This window comes from Colletotrichum chrysophilum (assembly GCF_026319265.1).
Source record: "Colletotrichum chrysophilum strain AFK26 chromosome Unknown scaffold_77, whole genome shotgun sequence".
Classification (NCBI taxonomy): Eukaryota; Fungi; Ascomycota; class Sordariomycetes; order Glomerellales; family Glomerellaceae; genus Colletotrichum; species Colletotrichum chrysophilum.
The window spans coordinates 130690-146522 of record NW_026517364.1 but is presented as its reverse complement, the minus strand read 5'-3'; the positions used below and the strand labels follow the sequence as shown (position 1 = coordinate 146522).

Genomic DNA, 15833 nt, shown 5'->3' with positions numbered 1-15833 from the left:
AATCGCACGATAACTCTCTTCGCGCTCAACAGGATCCTGTCCTCATCTAAAACCCAGTCATACTGAAAGTCGCACATCTTACAGTGAACGCCATGCGACGCTGTGCTAGCCATGAACATCCCAACAGCGGCCTCGTCCTTGGAAATTATCTGCAGGCAAGCGCAGCAGTCGTACCTTTCACGCGGGCGCGAATGCCTGTAGCAGCGTTGCACTGTACCCGTAGACTCACGGAAGCAAACGCAACGGCGTCTGCAAAATGGCTTCATCAGGATATCCTGCGACGACTGGGCGTGCGGGCATAGCCAACCGTCGATTCTCTTCAGGCTCTGTCGCAGTAGGTCCATGGTCACGACTTGTCCCTTGGTCAAAGTCGCGACCTTAACGGTCCATTCGTTTTGCGCTTGCTGCGTGTCGCAGTATATAGTTGGCGGCTCCTCTCCTTCCCCCATCCCCAGGGCGTCACTGCACTCATTGCATCGAAAGACGACCTGACGCGCATCATCATTGCGGGACATGCCCAGCAGACGAAAGGCCTCAGGGAACGATAAGTGGCGGTGCGGACAAAATCTAAGCCTTTTCTCCCACTCGCGCCCATATTCATCGAGAGGTGAGAACAGTCGTTTGTGGAACGCAAGGCGGACCGTGCAAAAGTTGGAGGCCCGCCAATACGACTCTGGCTTCCAAATGTCATAGACATATTGGCAATCGCGACAGCGTCCGTCAGGTCGTAGACGTTTGATGATATCCGACATGTGTTCAGCGAGCGCATCATGTTTGAAACCAGGCGGGGCTCCGGGTATGACGTTACGTTTCTTGTCTTTGAGCATGTAATGAAACCTTTTGAAGGAGAGGTCGTTGCAAAAAGACCATATCAAAGAGCATGCCTGCCGTGCCATATACATGCTAGGCGCATCTAGGCATTCCATAATAGAGAGAATAATCTCGGGGGGTAGTTGATACATGATGCATTTTTCCTTGTTCTCATCCCATTTGGCCTGGTAGATTTTGCTGTATCCGGTGCAGAAACGCCCCTTTTCCGGGCAGGGGGTATGTTTGCGGTACCTGACAATCGCGTGTGCAGGTTTAGACGGCGCCATAGTGATATTGAATGAAGTTGACAGGAAACTTGCGTCGCAGTAGTCGGGGATCTGGGGTTGGTGTAACGGTAGGAGATGGGAAGGAAGTAGCTGTTGAATGTCAACTCAAACTCAGTTGCTCATAATAATCGTAGGCTTAAATATACGTACTTCTTAGCTATGCTATCTCCACTACAACATATCAGCAAACTTTTAGAGTTTTGCTATCCGGGTGCAGAACTAAGGTACCTAATAGCTAGTATTCTAATACTTTAAATCTCTAATATCTGTATTGCCAGTGCTGTTGTTATCTTTGTTATCGTCTGTACTGGGTACTCGCCTGAATAGCTGGCCCAAACAGTAACGCTCAACTTTCATTCAGTTTACGATGAGATTCGGCCGTTGAATTGAAACATGAAATCCATGGCACGAATTGATATTTTCCGGTGGTGAATTTTTATATAGTGTCTGAGACCGTGGGTATATCGTGCCTCGACGTAATACTAGATGGGCGAGTCGGGGGGTTTACTCGATGACCCGACCTGGATGTAAAAGGTTGCCAGTGTCTCTTGTCATTATCAAATGCTCTCCACTTGCTGTACAAGAGAGGTGATCAAAGAAGCCTTTGTCAAATTATTTTGAACTAGGTAGGGTATTATTGATAAAGCTAACTCCTGAATTTGAATGCACTTTTATAGCCCACCGGTCCGTAGATATGAGCGACCAGTGAGGTTCTCAGCCTACCGGCGACCTCCTGAGCCTCGCCGCAGAAACCTTAAGGTTAGCTCCGCAAGGTCCCCCCAAACAAAAAGGTTTGTCGCCGTTACGCGAACAAGAACCTATGATCAAGAAATACATTTCCACGATTCCCTGTGCATGAGTCACTTGTTGGCTTAGACTACCGTAACATTTCTCGACAGAGCTTCAGTCGGTCACTAGCTTCCCGCAGCAACTCCGAATGGGACTGCTCGAGGCTCATCTTCAACAAGTCGAGGAGTTCTGGCAGTCTCTCATTCAGGTCCATCGCTGATTCATCGTTCAGCTCGTCCAGAGTGGCAAAATGGGCTAGGTACCTGGCGATCTCGCTGTACCGTCCAGGTGGGGCGTTCTTATTGGGGATGCCAAGTGCTTGAACGAATGACCAGATCGTCAACGCCGCATAGTACATGATCCATGGGCGATGCGGATCAGGCTCGGTGCGGCATGAGTAGAAGACTGAAACCGGCTCAGGAAGTGAACCAAAACTACTCGTTCGTCGTTTAGGTCCTCTCTGGTCCACGAGGACGCGGTAGAGCAGTTTGAAAGAGTGGAGGACGGCCTGCCGTGTTGAGGCTGCGTTGGACCAGGTCCTCATCCGCGCAACGGCATTGGAGTGATCTCGTGTGGATACCTTCCGTCCGACCAAACGCTTAGCGCCGGCGTATACTTGGCAGTCGACGATGTCAACGTGAAGGCTGATGTATGCTAGGTGATAGAGTGCAGCGGCGGAGTGAATCGGACCATTAGGACTCGATGGCTGACCTGGTGCTTCAGGAGTGTCGTTCGCGCCGACAGCCTTGTCAAAGCTCTCCTTCCATTCGTCGAATGCCCGCAGCAAGATCTTCTTCCAGCTGTCGTGCGTCTCAGTACTCGGTGTACGCAGGTCAAGCCACTTGAGGTGGGATTCTCGATGGGACAGGTGCCACCCAACGCTCAGCAGGCCTGACATGATGATCATCCGCCCGAAGGTATGTGTCTTAACCTCCTGGCCATGTAGAGCGCTCTTCAGTCCATCGAGGAAGGAAACCTGTTTGATGCCGTACATGCGGTAGTTGCCATCGAGCTGGCGGAATACGTCAGGAGTGGCAGCTGTCCAAAGAGCATCATCACAAGGCAGAGGAAGTCGGATCTCATGGGGTGCCATGTCCGCTGTGTGGCCAAACATGGCTGCATGGATAATGTCCAACATGAAAGCCGCAAACACGACCCGATGCATCGCCTCGGACTCAGCCCATCGCACCCACCACGTCCTAGAATCCAATGATGCTGCATCGTTGGAGGTGGGGGCCTGTTCTTCCGGCGGCGATTCACTCCCCGCTCTTCCAATAAGAGGACTTCCTCTCCTGAGGAGGGTCAAGGTGGCGGAGTGATAGATGTGAGCTCGCTCATGGAATCGCCTTGACGAGAACATCTTCTCGTAGAACTCCAGGAGTAGCAGTGATTGCGCAATTGCCAGACCGACCGGTGGTGATGCCTCTTCTGCTGTGAGAATCTCCCAACGAACACTGGATATGACGACATCGGCGAACCCTCCGTATTGCTCCAGGTTTCCCGTCGAGTCTCTGCTGCTCAAAGATGCAGCTCCTAACGCAATCATGACCATGAGTAGGAAGATGGAACATCGATTTGCTGCAAATGTCGGTTGATGGACGATGGGTAGCCTTGGCGAAACGTTCTTCCAGTACTCTTGTAAACAGTCGCGCATCATGTCGAGGTTTAGTGCGGGCAGATCTCCACCACTTTCTTGCACCAAGTTGATAATGCGGTGCTCGTATTTCGGTTGCTTCTGACGAAAGACCTGCAGCCATCTCAAAACTTCTTGGCGTCGGTGTTCACCAATGAGTTCATCGCTGACATCGGCTTGCCTTGGCGGTGTCGGGTCTAGCTGTGAACGGCTGGTCAAAGACTCATAGTCATAGTGGATATTGTTGTTGAAGGTCGATTCCAAGCCTCCCTCGAGGAAAGGGAGGTTTGCGACGCCATTGAAGTCGCTGAAACTTGCTTGAGGGTCGAACAACCAGACGGCAAAGTTCTCTCGGGATAGTGCTTCGTCCGATTGAAAGTCCATTGCATTGAAAGACGGCATGATTGATGATTCTGCGGGTATCGGCGGCTGATCCCGGCCGAATAGATCGGATTTCGGGCGCATCATGTTGACGGAGATATCGTCTATTGATGGCCATGTTGATGGTTGGCCAACTCTGGCCGTTAATGATGCATTAGTTGCGCCCGTTGTAGGTGTTGGGGTGGCGTTGGAGTCGGGGGTCAGCAGGATGGCCGCATCGTGCGGGCCGGCCGACGACGATGGCTGGACTGGCTGAGGGAATACCGGTCGGGCGGGGACAGCAGCCGTTGGCGACGACACGGCGACACCAGACAGGCCGTTAGAGGCAGAGGAAGTGCTAAAACTTGGTGCTCGGTTACGGGGGATATATGAAGATGAGTGTCGCTTCTTGTGTCGGCTCAGTAAGTCAGCTCGAACGAACTTTTGGTCGCATCCCGGCACATCGCAAATGAAGATCTCTTTAGGGTTGTCTGCGAGTCGCGTCAATTGACCTGTCCTTGGCACATCTAAGACGCGCAGGTGAGACCGCGCATGGGCTTCAAAGCTTCTTACGGTTCAGTTGGTGTCTCTGCAGATGCTCCGCCCTCGAGTACAGCTTCTCGCATCCCGGATGGTCGCACACGAATCGTCGAGGTGCGCCCCTTCGACTGGCGCGTTTGTAGTTGCCAGCAACGCCATGCTGGGTTGGAGAAGGGTGGCTCGCCATGAACGGTGGCTATGGGGACATGGTCGGTGGCAGTGGGTTGCTCGTCGTGGCTGAGGCAGCCTTCGCTCAGGAACTATCGCCGTATCAATGGGCGGTGGACGTTGGACACGGTGGAGTCGGCATCGGTGAGGACACGGTGAGGTGCGCCGCGAAGTTGAAGATGTGTCGATAGAAATCGTGGAAATTGGGGATGAGATTGGCAAAGTTCCGCCTCAGGCGGCTGGGTCAACGCGGGGAATGGGCGAGCTCCCCCAAAAAGGGCCCCCCTTCCCCACACATCTCGGCCGTCCTTTCCCTGAAAGAATGATGGGGGAGACACAAAATCGGCCAACTGGAACGAGGAAAGTGGACCCCCACGCGTCGCTCCTGCAGCGAAAAATGACAGTGCCGCACGGTCCATTGGCGTTTTCAACTGTGCGGGGGATTCTTCTGTCACTCACAATTCCATCTCACTCACTCACTCACTCTCACTCTAGATGCAACTCATCCGTTTAACCGTCGAAGTCATGCCATCACAGTTTGACGCAGCTCTTTCATGATGTGATAGACTCGATGAATCCCAAAAACCAATGTCATTTAGCTAAAATGATAGAACCGTCATGGTATCTACCCATTCCTCAGCCGTCCAGCGATCCTCTTCAACGCAGTATCCTCCTTTTCGGCCTTTTGGAAATCACGCCGATGAGCCTCGGCGGCAGGCCCGACAATCTCCAGCAACCGAATATACGGCATCCCGAGCCGCCCACCTGACACTCCGGCCTTGCGATCATACCGCCCGTTCCGCACCGCAATGTTGTCGTCCGTGTACGCCGCCAATTCCTCCGGGACTCCATCATCCCTCGTCTGATGCTCCAACACCTTGATCAAGTCGACCAGTACAGCTTTCGCCGGCAGCTTCATATCAAAAATCTCCAGCGCCCTCGTCGTGTGCCGGATGTCATGCGTCACAACACACATGGCCGCATAATCCGCCGACAGCTCATCGATAATTCCCTGCGCCTTCTTCATCGCATCGTCGCTGTACAGCTCAAACGTCTGGTTCGAGTCCACCCGTATGTACCACGGCTCTGGTCGCACTTTCTTGTTGCACTTAGTCCCTTCCAGCATCCGAATTGTTCGCCGACAGTGTTGTCGCAAGGGCTTTTTGTCGTCATCGACCGATGAGGGCCAGGTGGGCTTGTCGGCGGGGGTCATGATATCCATCTGCAGTGATGGCATGAGCGTGTACTGGCGACACTTGTATTGCTCCGAAAAGTTGAAGGTAAGAAACACCGCCTGTTCGCCGCTCCAGCAGTCGGCCATTTTGGCGTTTTCGACGGCACACTCTTCGTGACGCCGTAATTGAGGCTCCGAGAGAAAACGGGGTTTGAAATTCGCCATCGCTACAAACTAAGTGATTAATCTATATAATTCGTTGATGCGCAAGACAAGACGGGAGAAACTGTCATTGAACTTTTGTACAAATCCGGGTATTAATGATGTCCCGCCATCTCACCAAGCAAGCTGCCCTGTGGTGAGGCACTGAGGAGGTTTGAGCCCGTGCCCGGTGACTCACACCGAGCCGTCAGGTGTGTGCATCGAATCGCCACCTTTAGCCATCCAAAGGGAAGCAGCTTGATGGGCATTCTTCAACCTTGCCATGTAATGGGTCTAGCGGTACTCCGTCGTTTAAAATTAGAACTTCGGGATTCCGCATGTCGTAGTCAGCGACATCTCCGCCACGAATGACGCTAGGTAGGAACGATGGGAATGATGACAGGCACGACAACAGGTACGACGACTTGGAAGACAAAAAGCAGGGCAGAATTGACATCCAATTGGCAGGAGTGGTAGAAGGGGAACATATCCCAATGAGGTAGGGCCCCCTGCCGGGACAGCAAACGATGATCAAGTTGCGCGGCGCGGCAGCATAATGTTGTGAAACTAGTTGATTGTTCTAAGTTCTAAATATTGCGACGAGGTATTTCTTCCAGCCTTAATGGGGCAGTCCTGGGCACAAATTCAAGTCAGATCAAATATGGCAAATCATAAGAACAACACTTACCATAAGGAACCTACGATACGCTCTTAAGGCAAAAGACATGTGCAGCCGCCAGTGATGTTGATGCAGCTAGGTTCTCCGGGTTGCTTCCTGCAGTCGGTTTTTCCGCAGAAATCTCCGCTGCATGACACCGCGTACACCGCTGCGGCGTAAGCCAGAAAGGTAATGGCGATAGATTTGACGTGCATTCTGATCTTGTTGACAAGGAATGAAGGTTAACGATAGTTACTTATTAATCAAACTTTAGGTGGCAAGCGATAGGATAATGAGATGAAAAGCATGCTTAACTTTACGTTCTCGTGCTCAGCCTTTTATGATCGTCTTCAATTGCTCTGATGTGCACTTGACGGAGCTGTCCGCAGTCTTCCGGCGGGCCATTGTACCAACCCACCGGCGACTTTACGATGGTCCGAAACTAGGTAGATCTACACCTTAATAGCGACCTGAAACTGTTCATCCGGAGTCCAGACGGACTCCGGACGGTTCTAAAGCTTATTGCACCAATCAGCCTTCGCCGTACAACCCTAGGCCGGGGAAATCACAAAACGACCTAGGCTTAGAGCATGAGTCGCGACACGTAGACGTCTGGTCAGTTCCAAGAGGCGGGTCAGGAACTACGAGTCACGATACGTTGCACTGGTGAGAGAGATGCACTGAACAGCGTATTTGGCATCGTGAAACTCAGTTGAACTGTCAGTTGATACGAACGATTCGAGCTAATCCGATATGAAATTACCAGATCCGTACGAAAGAGCCCGCTTGCAATTGTTTCGGGCCTCTAGGGAAGATCCAGATGACTCTCGTCTACATCTAGGCGTGTACTTGAGTTCGACTGGTTAATTCTCCTCCGACTCGTCTCCCGACCATGGATAATTGTCGTCTTCTTCCCGTCTGTGAAATATGTCACCTCCCCAAATCTCATACTCCTGTCTATATTCAAATCGATGTTCATATGATATTTTGAACATTTGCTTCTGAGAGGGATCTGTAGCGTAAGAGCGTTCGCTGAAGAGAGCTGCCGCCTCTCGAGCCGGTGACAGAGCTTCTACCACATCACCAGGGACAAAGTTTGTCCTGCGGACCTCTGTTGTGAGACCGCGCGACGTGTGTCGTCTGGCCGTGGTGTCCCATTCGCTTTTGAGAATGCCAGAGAGCCTAATCTCCCGATTCATACTCCACACAGCGTGAGCATTTTTGTTGTCGACGGCGTAGCAAAAGTTGCCCGCGTCTCGTGCTTTTATATCTTGTCCTGTAAACCAGAGTTCAAGTAGCTTAATCTTGGGCATTCCTCGAGCGACTTCAGCCATCGTTATCATCAGGGGGTCGAAAAGACTTTCGTCTGCTTCCAGTCCGAGACCAAAAAAGGTCATCGAAAGATGTTTAAGAAATGGCCACCTTAATAAGACCAATCGTGGACCCTTGAGAGGACTTGCGTCCATAGCATTTGAGCAACAAAAGGTCCTGAGTTGATGCCTGGCGCTGAGAAGAGATGTTCTGAAAACTGTCGACGGACGACACCAGTATCCTTGCTCGTCCATGTCACGAACGGTGAGTGATTCCACGGCAGGCGGCAGGAAGTCCCAGCGCTCGTATTGCATCGAGCGGTTGCGACGAACCCGCTCTTGGTAGCCGTACGATATCTCTTTCAAGTGATCTGATCCTTTCATGGCCGAGCATAGATATGACAAGAGTCCCCGATAGGAACAACACCGACATCGATCGCAGTTGAATTCCAGATGCAGCAGAGAACGGACGCAGTGAACTGTTCGCAGGGTACCCTGAGCGAGTTTGCTTCCCAAATGATTGAGATGATGGCCGCATGACTGCTCCTCGTGGATATCCAAGTCGAACGATGCGTCGCGCTTCCAACCGGCCATTGTGTCGAAGAAACCATCCATCACATCCGCAAAGTCAGCCCCCAGTCTCATTCGACGCCGTGGGTAATCGACAATTGTCGTGAAACTCGATAGATCCACGTCTATCACAAGGCGTAGCTTTTTCAAACACAGCAGTCGCGAGCCTCGAATGGTGTTTGCCAGGGTGTCGGGGGCGATGTCGCCGGACAGAATGCTGGCGTTCGTCAGACAGAAGGTCACCTCTGCAAACAGATGAGGCTCAAGTATCTGGTTCCATAGTTTGCAGACTGCCGCAAGAGGAGCTAACGGGTAGCCATCCTTCTGGGCTACCACACACTCAAGAATTTGCGTGGCTAATTTTGGCGGTAGATCGTCCCCTATTACCCTGGTTTCTGATAGCTGCCTAGAATCCTTTGAATCTTGCGGTTCGGAATGAGCCAAGCCTGCCGTATGAGGGCTACGTCTTCCGCTAAGAGACATGCCGACTTCAGCATCATGCTTCTGGGCGGTGACAGTGGGGTTGGAACCGCCCCCAAGGCGGTTGGAAAGGTTTGTGATATAGCTCAGTGAGGATGACAGGCACATCTTGGTGTTGAGGTAACGGAATGATTAGTTGTCATGGTATAGGAAAACTCCAAAAGGCAGCTGGCAGTCCTTTATATCCTCCGTAGCATAGCTATAGAGGTTTCTACGTGATCCATCCTGGTCCTCGTGTATGTTTCCGCCAGGTTCATACAGGTAAAAGTTGACAGAATACACGCGCAGGCCCAAAGAGCACAAATATCCGCCAGATTTCTAAACTTTGTTATCAGGAAAGAATCAGAATGATGAAATCGGAGACAGACCCATGGTCCACAAAGGTGGTCTCTTTCATCCTAGTCGAAGAAAGAAAACGAACCCCAAAGCTGCTCTAGGACTTCAGTTCTTCTCCCTTTTCTCACTACCGCGCAATTTGATTAAATCTCGTTTCGAATAATCTTTATCCCAATCAACAATGGCGGACGCCGAGACCAACATAGGCCTGCGTCAAGCTCGCGACAAAACAACAAGCAGAACAAGCAACATTAACTCAGCTATTTTACAACTACCTGTGGAGCTTATGCTGCAAATAATCGAACACCTCGGAGTCTTCGACAAGGCGATTCTGTCAAGAACTTGCGCCTCGTTCCGGATCGTTCTCGATACGGATAGGGCACCCATATTTCGAGGATGGTGGGACTACGAGAAGGATTATTTCTCGTTAAGAATCGTCCACGATATGCCAAACCACTGGTTCTGCCCCTCATGTCACAGAATAGAACCCATCAACCAAAGGTATTTGCCATATAAAAAATGGACACCACCTTGCCAAAGAAACGGTCGTGGGGCTGGCGGTAGTTCACTCGATCCATATCAGATGCGCTCGGAGCATGCGCAAATGGCCCTAAAGCTTTCTCGGCTCGGTAACATCAACCAAGGATACCTCAAGAGGATCATGGCGCCGTACAGCATATATCACCGCGCCCTCAAGGGCAACTGTCTCAGGCACTACCGCGCCGTGCCAAAGATCGTCGATGGAAATATCCTTCTGCAGAAGCAATGGACATTCCAGAGCATCTTCGACAGCCGCGGTTGCGAGTATCCCTGGAACAAGGAAATGTTTGCCATCAACAAGCAACTGAAGGGAACTCCGCTCGTCTGCCCACACTTGGGCATTGCGCACAGTTTGAATGAGAGACATTATCTCGACTGGGAAAGACCAAACAAATTACGGGAGCCCGAATTTGAGGCCGACTTCCGGTCTGCTATCAGTCTTATCGGGCTTGGCTTCAGTAACAGATGCTACGAATGCAAGGTGGAGTACGCGATATGGTGTCCAAATTGGTACACCGTAATTATCAGATCTTGGTACGATTATGGATTCGAGGGTGATCGGTATTTTCTAAATAGGGATTGGTACGAAAGGCCCGCTTTCCCCTCCATTAGGAGACTTTATAATAAATAAGATAGTTGTCTTCTGACTGCACACTACCTTATCTGAGGTTTGATACTAGTAGTTTTAATAATAATGATTTGTTGCAAAAGAAGCTTACTTGACCCCTTCACACTACAGTTTGAGTGTTCGTAAGAGTCTTTGACGCTTTGAGGACTGTTGTTGCACTTTGTCGAACAGTAAAATACAGTGACGAAACTCAGGTAGGTTATGCTTCTGGTTTCGCCAATAGAATACCAAGTAAGTACAGAAAACCCATCACCCAGAGATTGTGGTGCTGATGAAAAGGAGGGTACTTGCCTGCCTAGGTCACTGATTCTGTCAAATCTTATCATGAATTTCGAATTCGTCAACTTGAATCCCAATGCCAACCACTCTAGGCTCTGCTCGGCTGTGATGTTCACAATTGCTTGTAGGTCTATCCAACCTGGAGCGTATACATCAAAGTTTGCGCCACATCACCAACCAAAGACGCATAGGTGGATAGCCTATTGGTTCTCAAGGTTGGTGCTGTAGTGTTTTCAACTTTTGCACTGTAGGCCCGCAAATATGTAATAAACTCTGTTCGGCAATCGGAGATTGATCGCAGAGATTGCTTATATGTGTGATAGATTCCATTTTCTTTGCGAATCCTAGTTGAAGCAGGTTGACAAGTTACCACTCAAGTCCACGCCCAGCATGGTAAATATCGACAACGCGACAGCCCCCAGCGGGTTCGATCTCAGCAACACTCGTTCTATTAAGACAGTCGCACGAGCGCATCTCCTTCGACTACCCTCAGAGCTCCTTCTGGACATCATCGGCTACCTCGATATTGTCACTGTGGCGATCCTCTCAAGGACCTGCGCCCGCTTTCGAGCCCTCGCTCACAGGGACTGGAAACAATTCCTTCGCCAACTTCTTTTCGTAAAAAAGCTCGTATTCTGGGGCAAGATTGCATTCGACTCGCCCAACCATTCCGTGTGCCAAAATTGCCATAGAATGCATCGAATCAACCACGCGGACGTGCCACAGACATGCAATGTTGTGCCTCCCTGTGTTTTAACGCCGCAGAACCGGTCGCTAGCTATAAGCCTTAATCCGTATAAAGTACGTCCTCAACACGTCCAAACAGCTTTGAAGTTATCTCGGCTCGGGAACATTCACCAGGGGTATCTCGAGAAGCTCATGACTCCATTCACCCGGAACCGTCAACCCGACGATCGTGGCCACCTTCAGTACTTCGCGGCCATGCCAAAGATCATCTCTGGTGGGTATCTTTTGAGGAAAGAATGGATATTCAAAAGCGGCGGCGAGTGCCACTTTGAAGACGTACATGGGCAAATCAGACGGGCGCCGCTAGTTTGTTATCACATGATCATAGCTTTCATGTACAGCTCTTTGAGAGAGTGGAATCTCGCGCAGAAATATCGTTTATATCCCCAGACACCCTTCGACGAGAGCTTCTGGTACCCGGTTTGTAATATTGGTAAAGAGTTCAAAGAAAAGTGTGCGAACTGTTCCGACAGAACAGAGTACTCAATCTTGTGCCCGGATAAGTACACGATGATCATCCGTGCTTGGTACGACTATGGAACCGAGACGCATGACGACGGGGCATCAATCACGGGATTTCTGGAAAAAAAAATGCCTCGGAGAGGATCTTCGTCACAGTCAATCCGGGAGATTTTTGACGAATGAAACACCCATCCAATTTCATGGGTCGACTGGATATCAATAATACACGTCAAAGGCGGACAGTCGATGTGAGCTTATTTGTTTAGCTAGGGTAATGATAAAAGAGATTGGTCTAAGATTGGAATATGAAAAGCAATATCAGAATGTTTTACATCACTTGGTGATAGTACCGATGTGTTTCCCTGTGTTTGAGAATCGGTGAGAATACTCATAAGGGGCTTTTTTTTTTCTCTCTTTTTTCTCTCTCTCTAATTTGGCAGGCTTTCGGCTGGCACCTGGACAATCTCAATGCGTTCCCTACATGGACTTACCGAAACCACTTCCTACTGTGACCGTAAATCTCAAAGTCTCATGTTTATCGCCGCACGCTTAATCAATAGTTGGTTTCTTATCTCTTCTCGCGCGCTCATTATCCTGCTACAAGTGCAGCGCAATGTATCGCCGTTAGCCAGGCAAAGCTACCATTATGAAAGCAAATGGTGTAAATGTCCGGGGTGGTGAACACTGCCCAGACATCTCATCTCAATAGCATCGTTTCCGCTTCCATGCGCTCTTTCATGACACTAGATTTTGGACAGATGAAAATCAACCAGCTTCATGCCTACAAAATACCGCATCGCTCCACGGAAGCTTCATAGAGCACCGTGGGAGCTACCAGAGTGCACCGGAGAGAACGGAACAGCAAGCTTTAACCTCCGCTGCGGACCGGCTGCTTAAAAAGTGTCGGTCCGGCGCGTTCAGCGAGCCCGGCAGCACGGTAGGCCCCTGCTAGGGAGCTGACCAGTGCTAAAATAAGCTGTCATTGCTTAGGCGAATACGCGTGAATTTGGGGGATCAGCGGAGCTTGCAGATTGGCTTGTGGAAGCTTGTGTTAGTGAGATACTCTCATATCGGGTCATTCTACACCCCGACAGAAGTATTGCCATATCGCGACTCAGGGGTCGCCGACCAACATCCTGAGATAACCCAGATCGCCCTGCGAGGCCTGCTCCGGCAAGCTTCGGGGCCAAAGCTGGCACCCGCGCGCCGCGGGCGCAGCTGAAACTGGAGAGAGAGCTTGGCGATGGAATTTGAATCTCCAGATGCGTCGTCAGCTTGCACTGATTCCCCCTTTCCTCACATCCGCTCCCTTTGACATTTTTCCTTTGTACGCTCAAGATCATCACTTTCCCTTTCCCCTTTCTTCTATATTCTTATTCTAATCCCAGTGGCTCAGGGTTTGCTACTCCAGCAACCCGGCTTCTACAAAAAGTGAGAATGCCACGTTTGTCAGACGAAGTGGAGGCCGCACACCTCATGGGTGCCGAGTTCGCCGACCTAGAAGGCCTGCCCGCCGACGCCGCGCCGGTCCGGGCCTTTGACCAGACGCGGTCGAAATGGAGCAGGTCGCCCCCGGGGCTCGGGGGCTGGGCCGGCGGCGGCAACGGCAGCAGCGCCATGGGGAGCGCGCTCTGGGCCGTCGGGGTGCGCATCAACGACGCGCTGCTGCGGTTCCAGGTGCGCTCGCCGCGCGCCGTCATCCTCATGCTGGCGCTGCTAAAGTTCTCCATCACGACGAGTGGGACGCTGCTCATGATCCCCATGCTGCGGCTCATCGAGGACGACATCTGTCACAAGCACTACCGGCTGCCGCACTCGGAGACGATCCCCGAGATGAAGTGCAAGGTGGACCCGGTGCAGAAGGACATGGCGTGGCTGTTTGGGTGGCAGTCGCTGCTTGGCGCTATTATCAACATGCTCGTCGCTTTTCCCTACGGTATTCTTTCGGATAGGTGAGTTGTTGCACCCCAATGTACGCATATCATAAGCATGCCAACACATTTCAGAATCGGACGCAAAGCGGTGCTCTTGCTCGCCTACTTCGGCACCGTCCTCACCTTCAGCTGGGCGCCCCTGATGCTCTCCTTCTTCCCAGAGGCCAACATCTACTTCCTCTTCGTCGGCATGGTCTTCGGCGTCATCGGCGGGGGCATCGTCGTCATGTTCAACAATGTGTACGCTATCGCCGCCGACATCAGTACCGAGAAGGACCGCGCCTCCAACTTCGTCTACCTCTCCGTCGGCGCCGTGCTCGGCGGCCTCATCGGCCCCGTCACCGCCGGCTACCTCATGGAGCAGTACGGCCCTTGGCTGCCCATCAAGCTCGTCTTCCTCTTCACCCCGCCCATCTTCCTCATCTGCGCCCTCCTCCCCGAGACCCTCCGCGTCAAGGCCGGCGACGGCCCCCAAACACCCCAGGTCCCCCTCGCCCACGCCGTCCGCGACTCCTTCGCCAACGGCCTGCGCGAGCTGCAGCAGTCCATGAGCATCCTCCGCAACCGCAACATCCTCCTCTGCCTCGTGCCCTCCCTGCTCGCCAGCGCGCTGCACGCCTCGCACTCCAGCACGCTCTCGCAGTACGTCAGCAAGCACTTCGGCTGGACGCTCGCGCAGACGTCCTTCCTGCTGTCGCCGCTCAGCTTCCTCCACCTCGGCATCCTCTTCATCCTCCCCTGGCTGTCCAAGGTGCTGACGAACCCGCGCGGCCGCTTCCGCTGCTCGGGCTTCGGCAAGGACGCGCTGCTCGCCAAGGGCTCGTATCTGATGATCGCGCTCGGCGGCTTCATCGAGGGCTGCAGCTGGGAGATTGTGGTGTTCCTGGCGGGCCTGTCGGTCACGACCTTCGGCTCCGCGAGCTGGCCGCTGGTGCGCGCCATGATCACCGAGTTTGTCGACCAGGCGCACACGTCGCGGCTGTACGCGCTCATCAGCATGGTCGACACGCTGGGCTCCCCGCTCGGCGGCCCGGCCCTGGCGTGGACGTTCACCGTCGGGCTGGAGAAGAAGGGGCCCTGGAGGGGGCTGCCGTGGTTCTATGTCTCGCTGCTTGCTGGGCTGACGTGGGCTGCGTTGTCACTAGTCACTGAGCCGAGGAAGAAGGGGGCGATTCAGCTCGAGAGCCATGATGAGGACGTGAGTGGGCGCAACTATGACCCCGAGGCGGTAGAAGGGCGGTGAAAAAGTCTTGTGTTGGTTCTTCTGGTCACTGTATTAGTATGTAATTGGCGTTTTTATTATAGACGAGGAATTGGCCACAGGCAGGGTTGGTTTAACATTAGTAGACAGGAATTAAAGGTATCGCGAGCCGGCGACGGCGCGAATGTTTTTTTCGCATGACTCTTGGCAACGCCAGAACAATTCCCCCCTCCGGCGATGGCCTCAATTTAACACGTCCAATGACCCAATGTCTCTTGTTGCCATTATGTCGTTATCATGGTGTGTTGGGCAGGGCCAACATTCATGATTGGCGCATATGGCATGATGAAGCCAACGAGGTTGACCCTTGCGAGACGTCAGGGATGGTGGATATCGTGAGCCTCGCTGGCATCGCCAGCGCCAGCTGTCATTCGCCCACGTGGCGGCGACATTTGCACTATTGGCGGGCCAACGAGGCTGACCTGAAGCGTTGCCGTCCACTTTGATTGTCTGAGGTCGTTAGGAGAGTGAAATAAGGCGGTCGCGGTGGGTTACCGTGGTGTTGACCGTTCAAGCGCGCATGAAATTGGGCATTTTCGGGCTCGAAAAATGGTTGCGTTGGTTGTATTTCTAGCGCGGAAGAAAAGAGACATTGAAATGCCTCACTTGGCCAATGTTACCATCCATAATGCTATTGTTCATCGGACATTCTGAGTAACCCAGTAA

General features: G+C 52.2%; 4 protein-coding genes across 4 annotated transcripts; 2 read left to right on the top strand and 2 right to left on the bottom strand.

Annotated features, from left to right (window-relative positions):
• Nucleotides 1-1974: 1974 nt before the first annotated feature.
• COL26b_008647 (uncharacterized protein) lies at nt 1975-3987 on the bottom strand (the record flags this gene model as incomplete). The annotated part of the gene is made up of 1 exon (XM_053181397.1): nt 1975-3987. One exon carries the CDS (start codon nt 3985-3987, stop codon nt 1975-1977), a length of 2013 nt encoding a protein of 670 aa, XP_053034673.1.
• Nucleotides 3988-5212: 1225 nt separating this feature from the next.
• On the bottom strand, nt 5213-5908 carry COL26b_008646 (uncharacterized protein; the record flags this gene model as incomplete). The annotated part of the gene is made up of 1 exon (XM_053181396.1): nt 5213-5908. One exon carries the CDS (start codon nt 5906-5908, stop codon nt 5213-5215), a length of 696 nt encoding a protein of 231 aa, XP_053034672.1.
• Nucleotides 5909-9920: 4012 nt separating this feature from the next.
• On the top strand, nt 9921-10620 carry COL26b_008645 (uncharacterized protein; the record flags this gene model as incomplete). Its single annotated transcript, XM_053181395.1, has 2 exons — nt 9921-10342; nt 10596-10620. The coding sequence occupies 2 exons, from the start codon at nt 9921-9923 to the stop codon at nt 10618-10620; spliced, it is 447 nt and encodes a 148-aa protein (XP_053034671.1).
• A 2789-nt stretch (nt 10621-13409) lies between these two features.
• On the top strand, nt 13410-15149 carry COL26b_008644 (uncharacterized protein; the record flags this gene model as incomplete). The annotated part of the gene is made up of 2 exons (XM_053181394.1): nt 13410-13924; nt 13979-15149. The coding sequence occupies 2 exons, from the start codon at nt 13410-13412 to the stop codon at nt 15147-15149; spliced, it is 1686 nt and encodes a 561-aa protein (XP_053034670.1).
• Between the last annotated feature and the right edge of the window lie 684 nt (nt 15150-15833).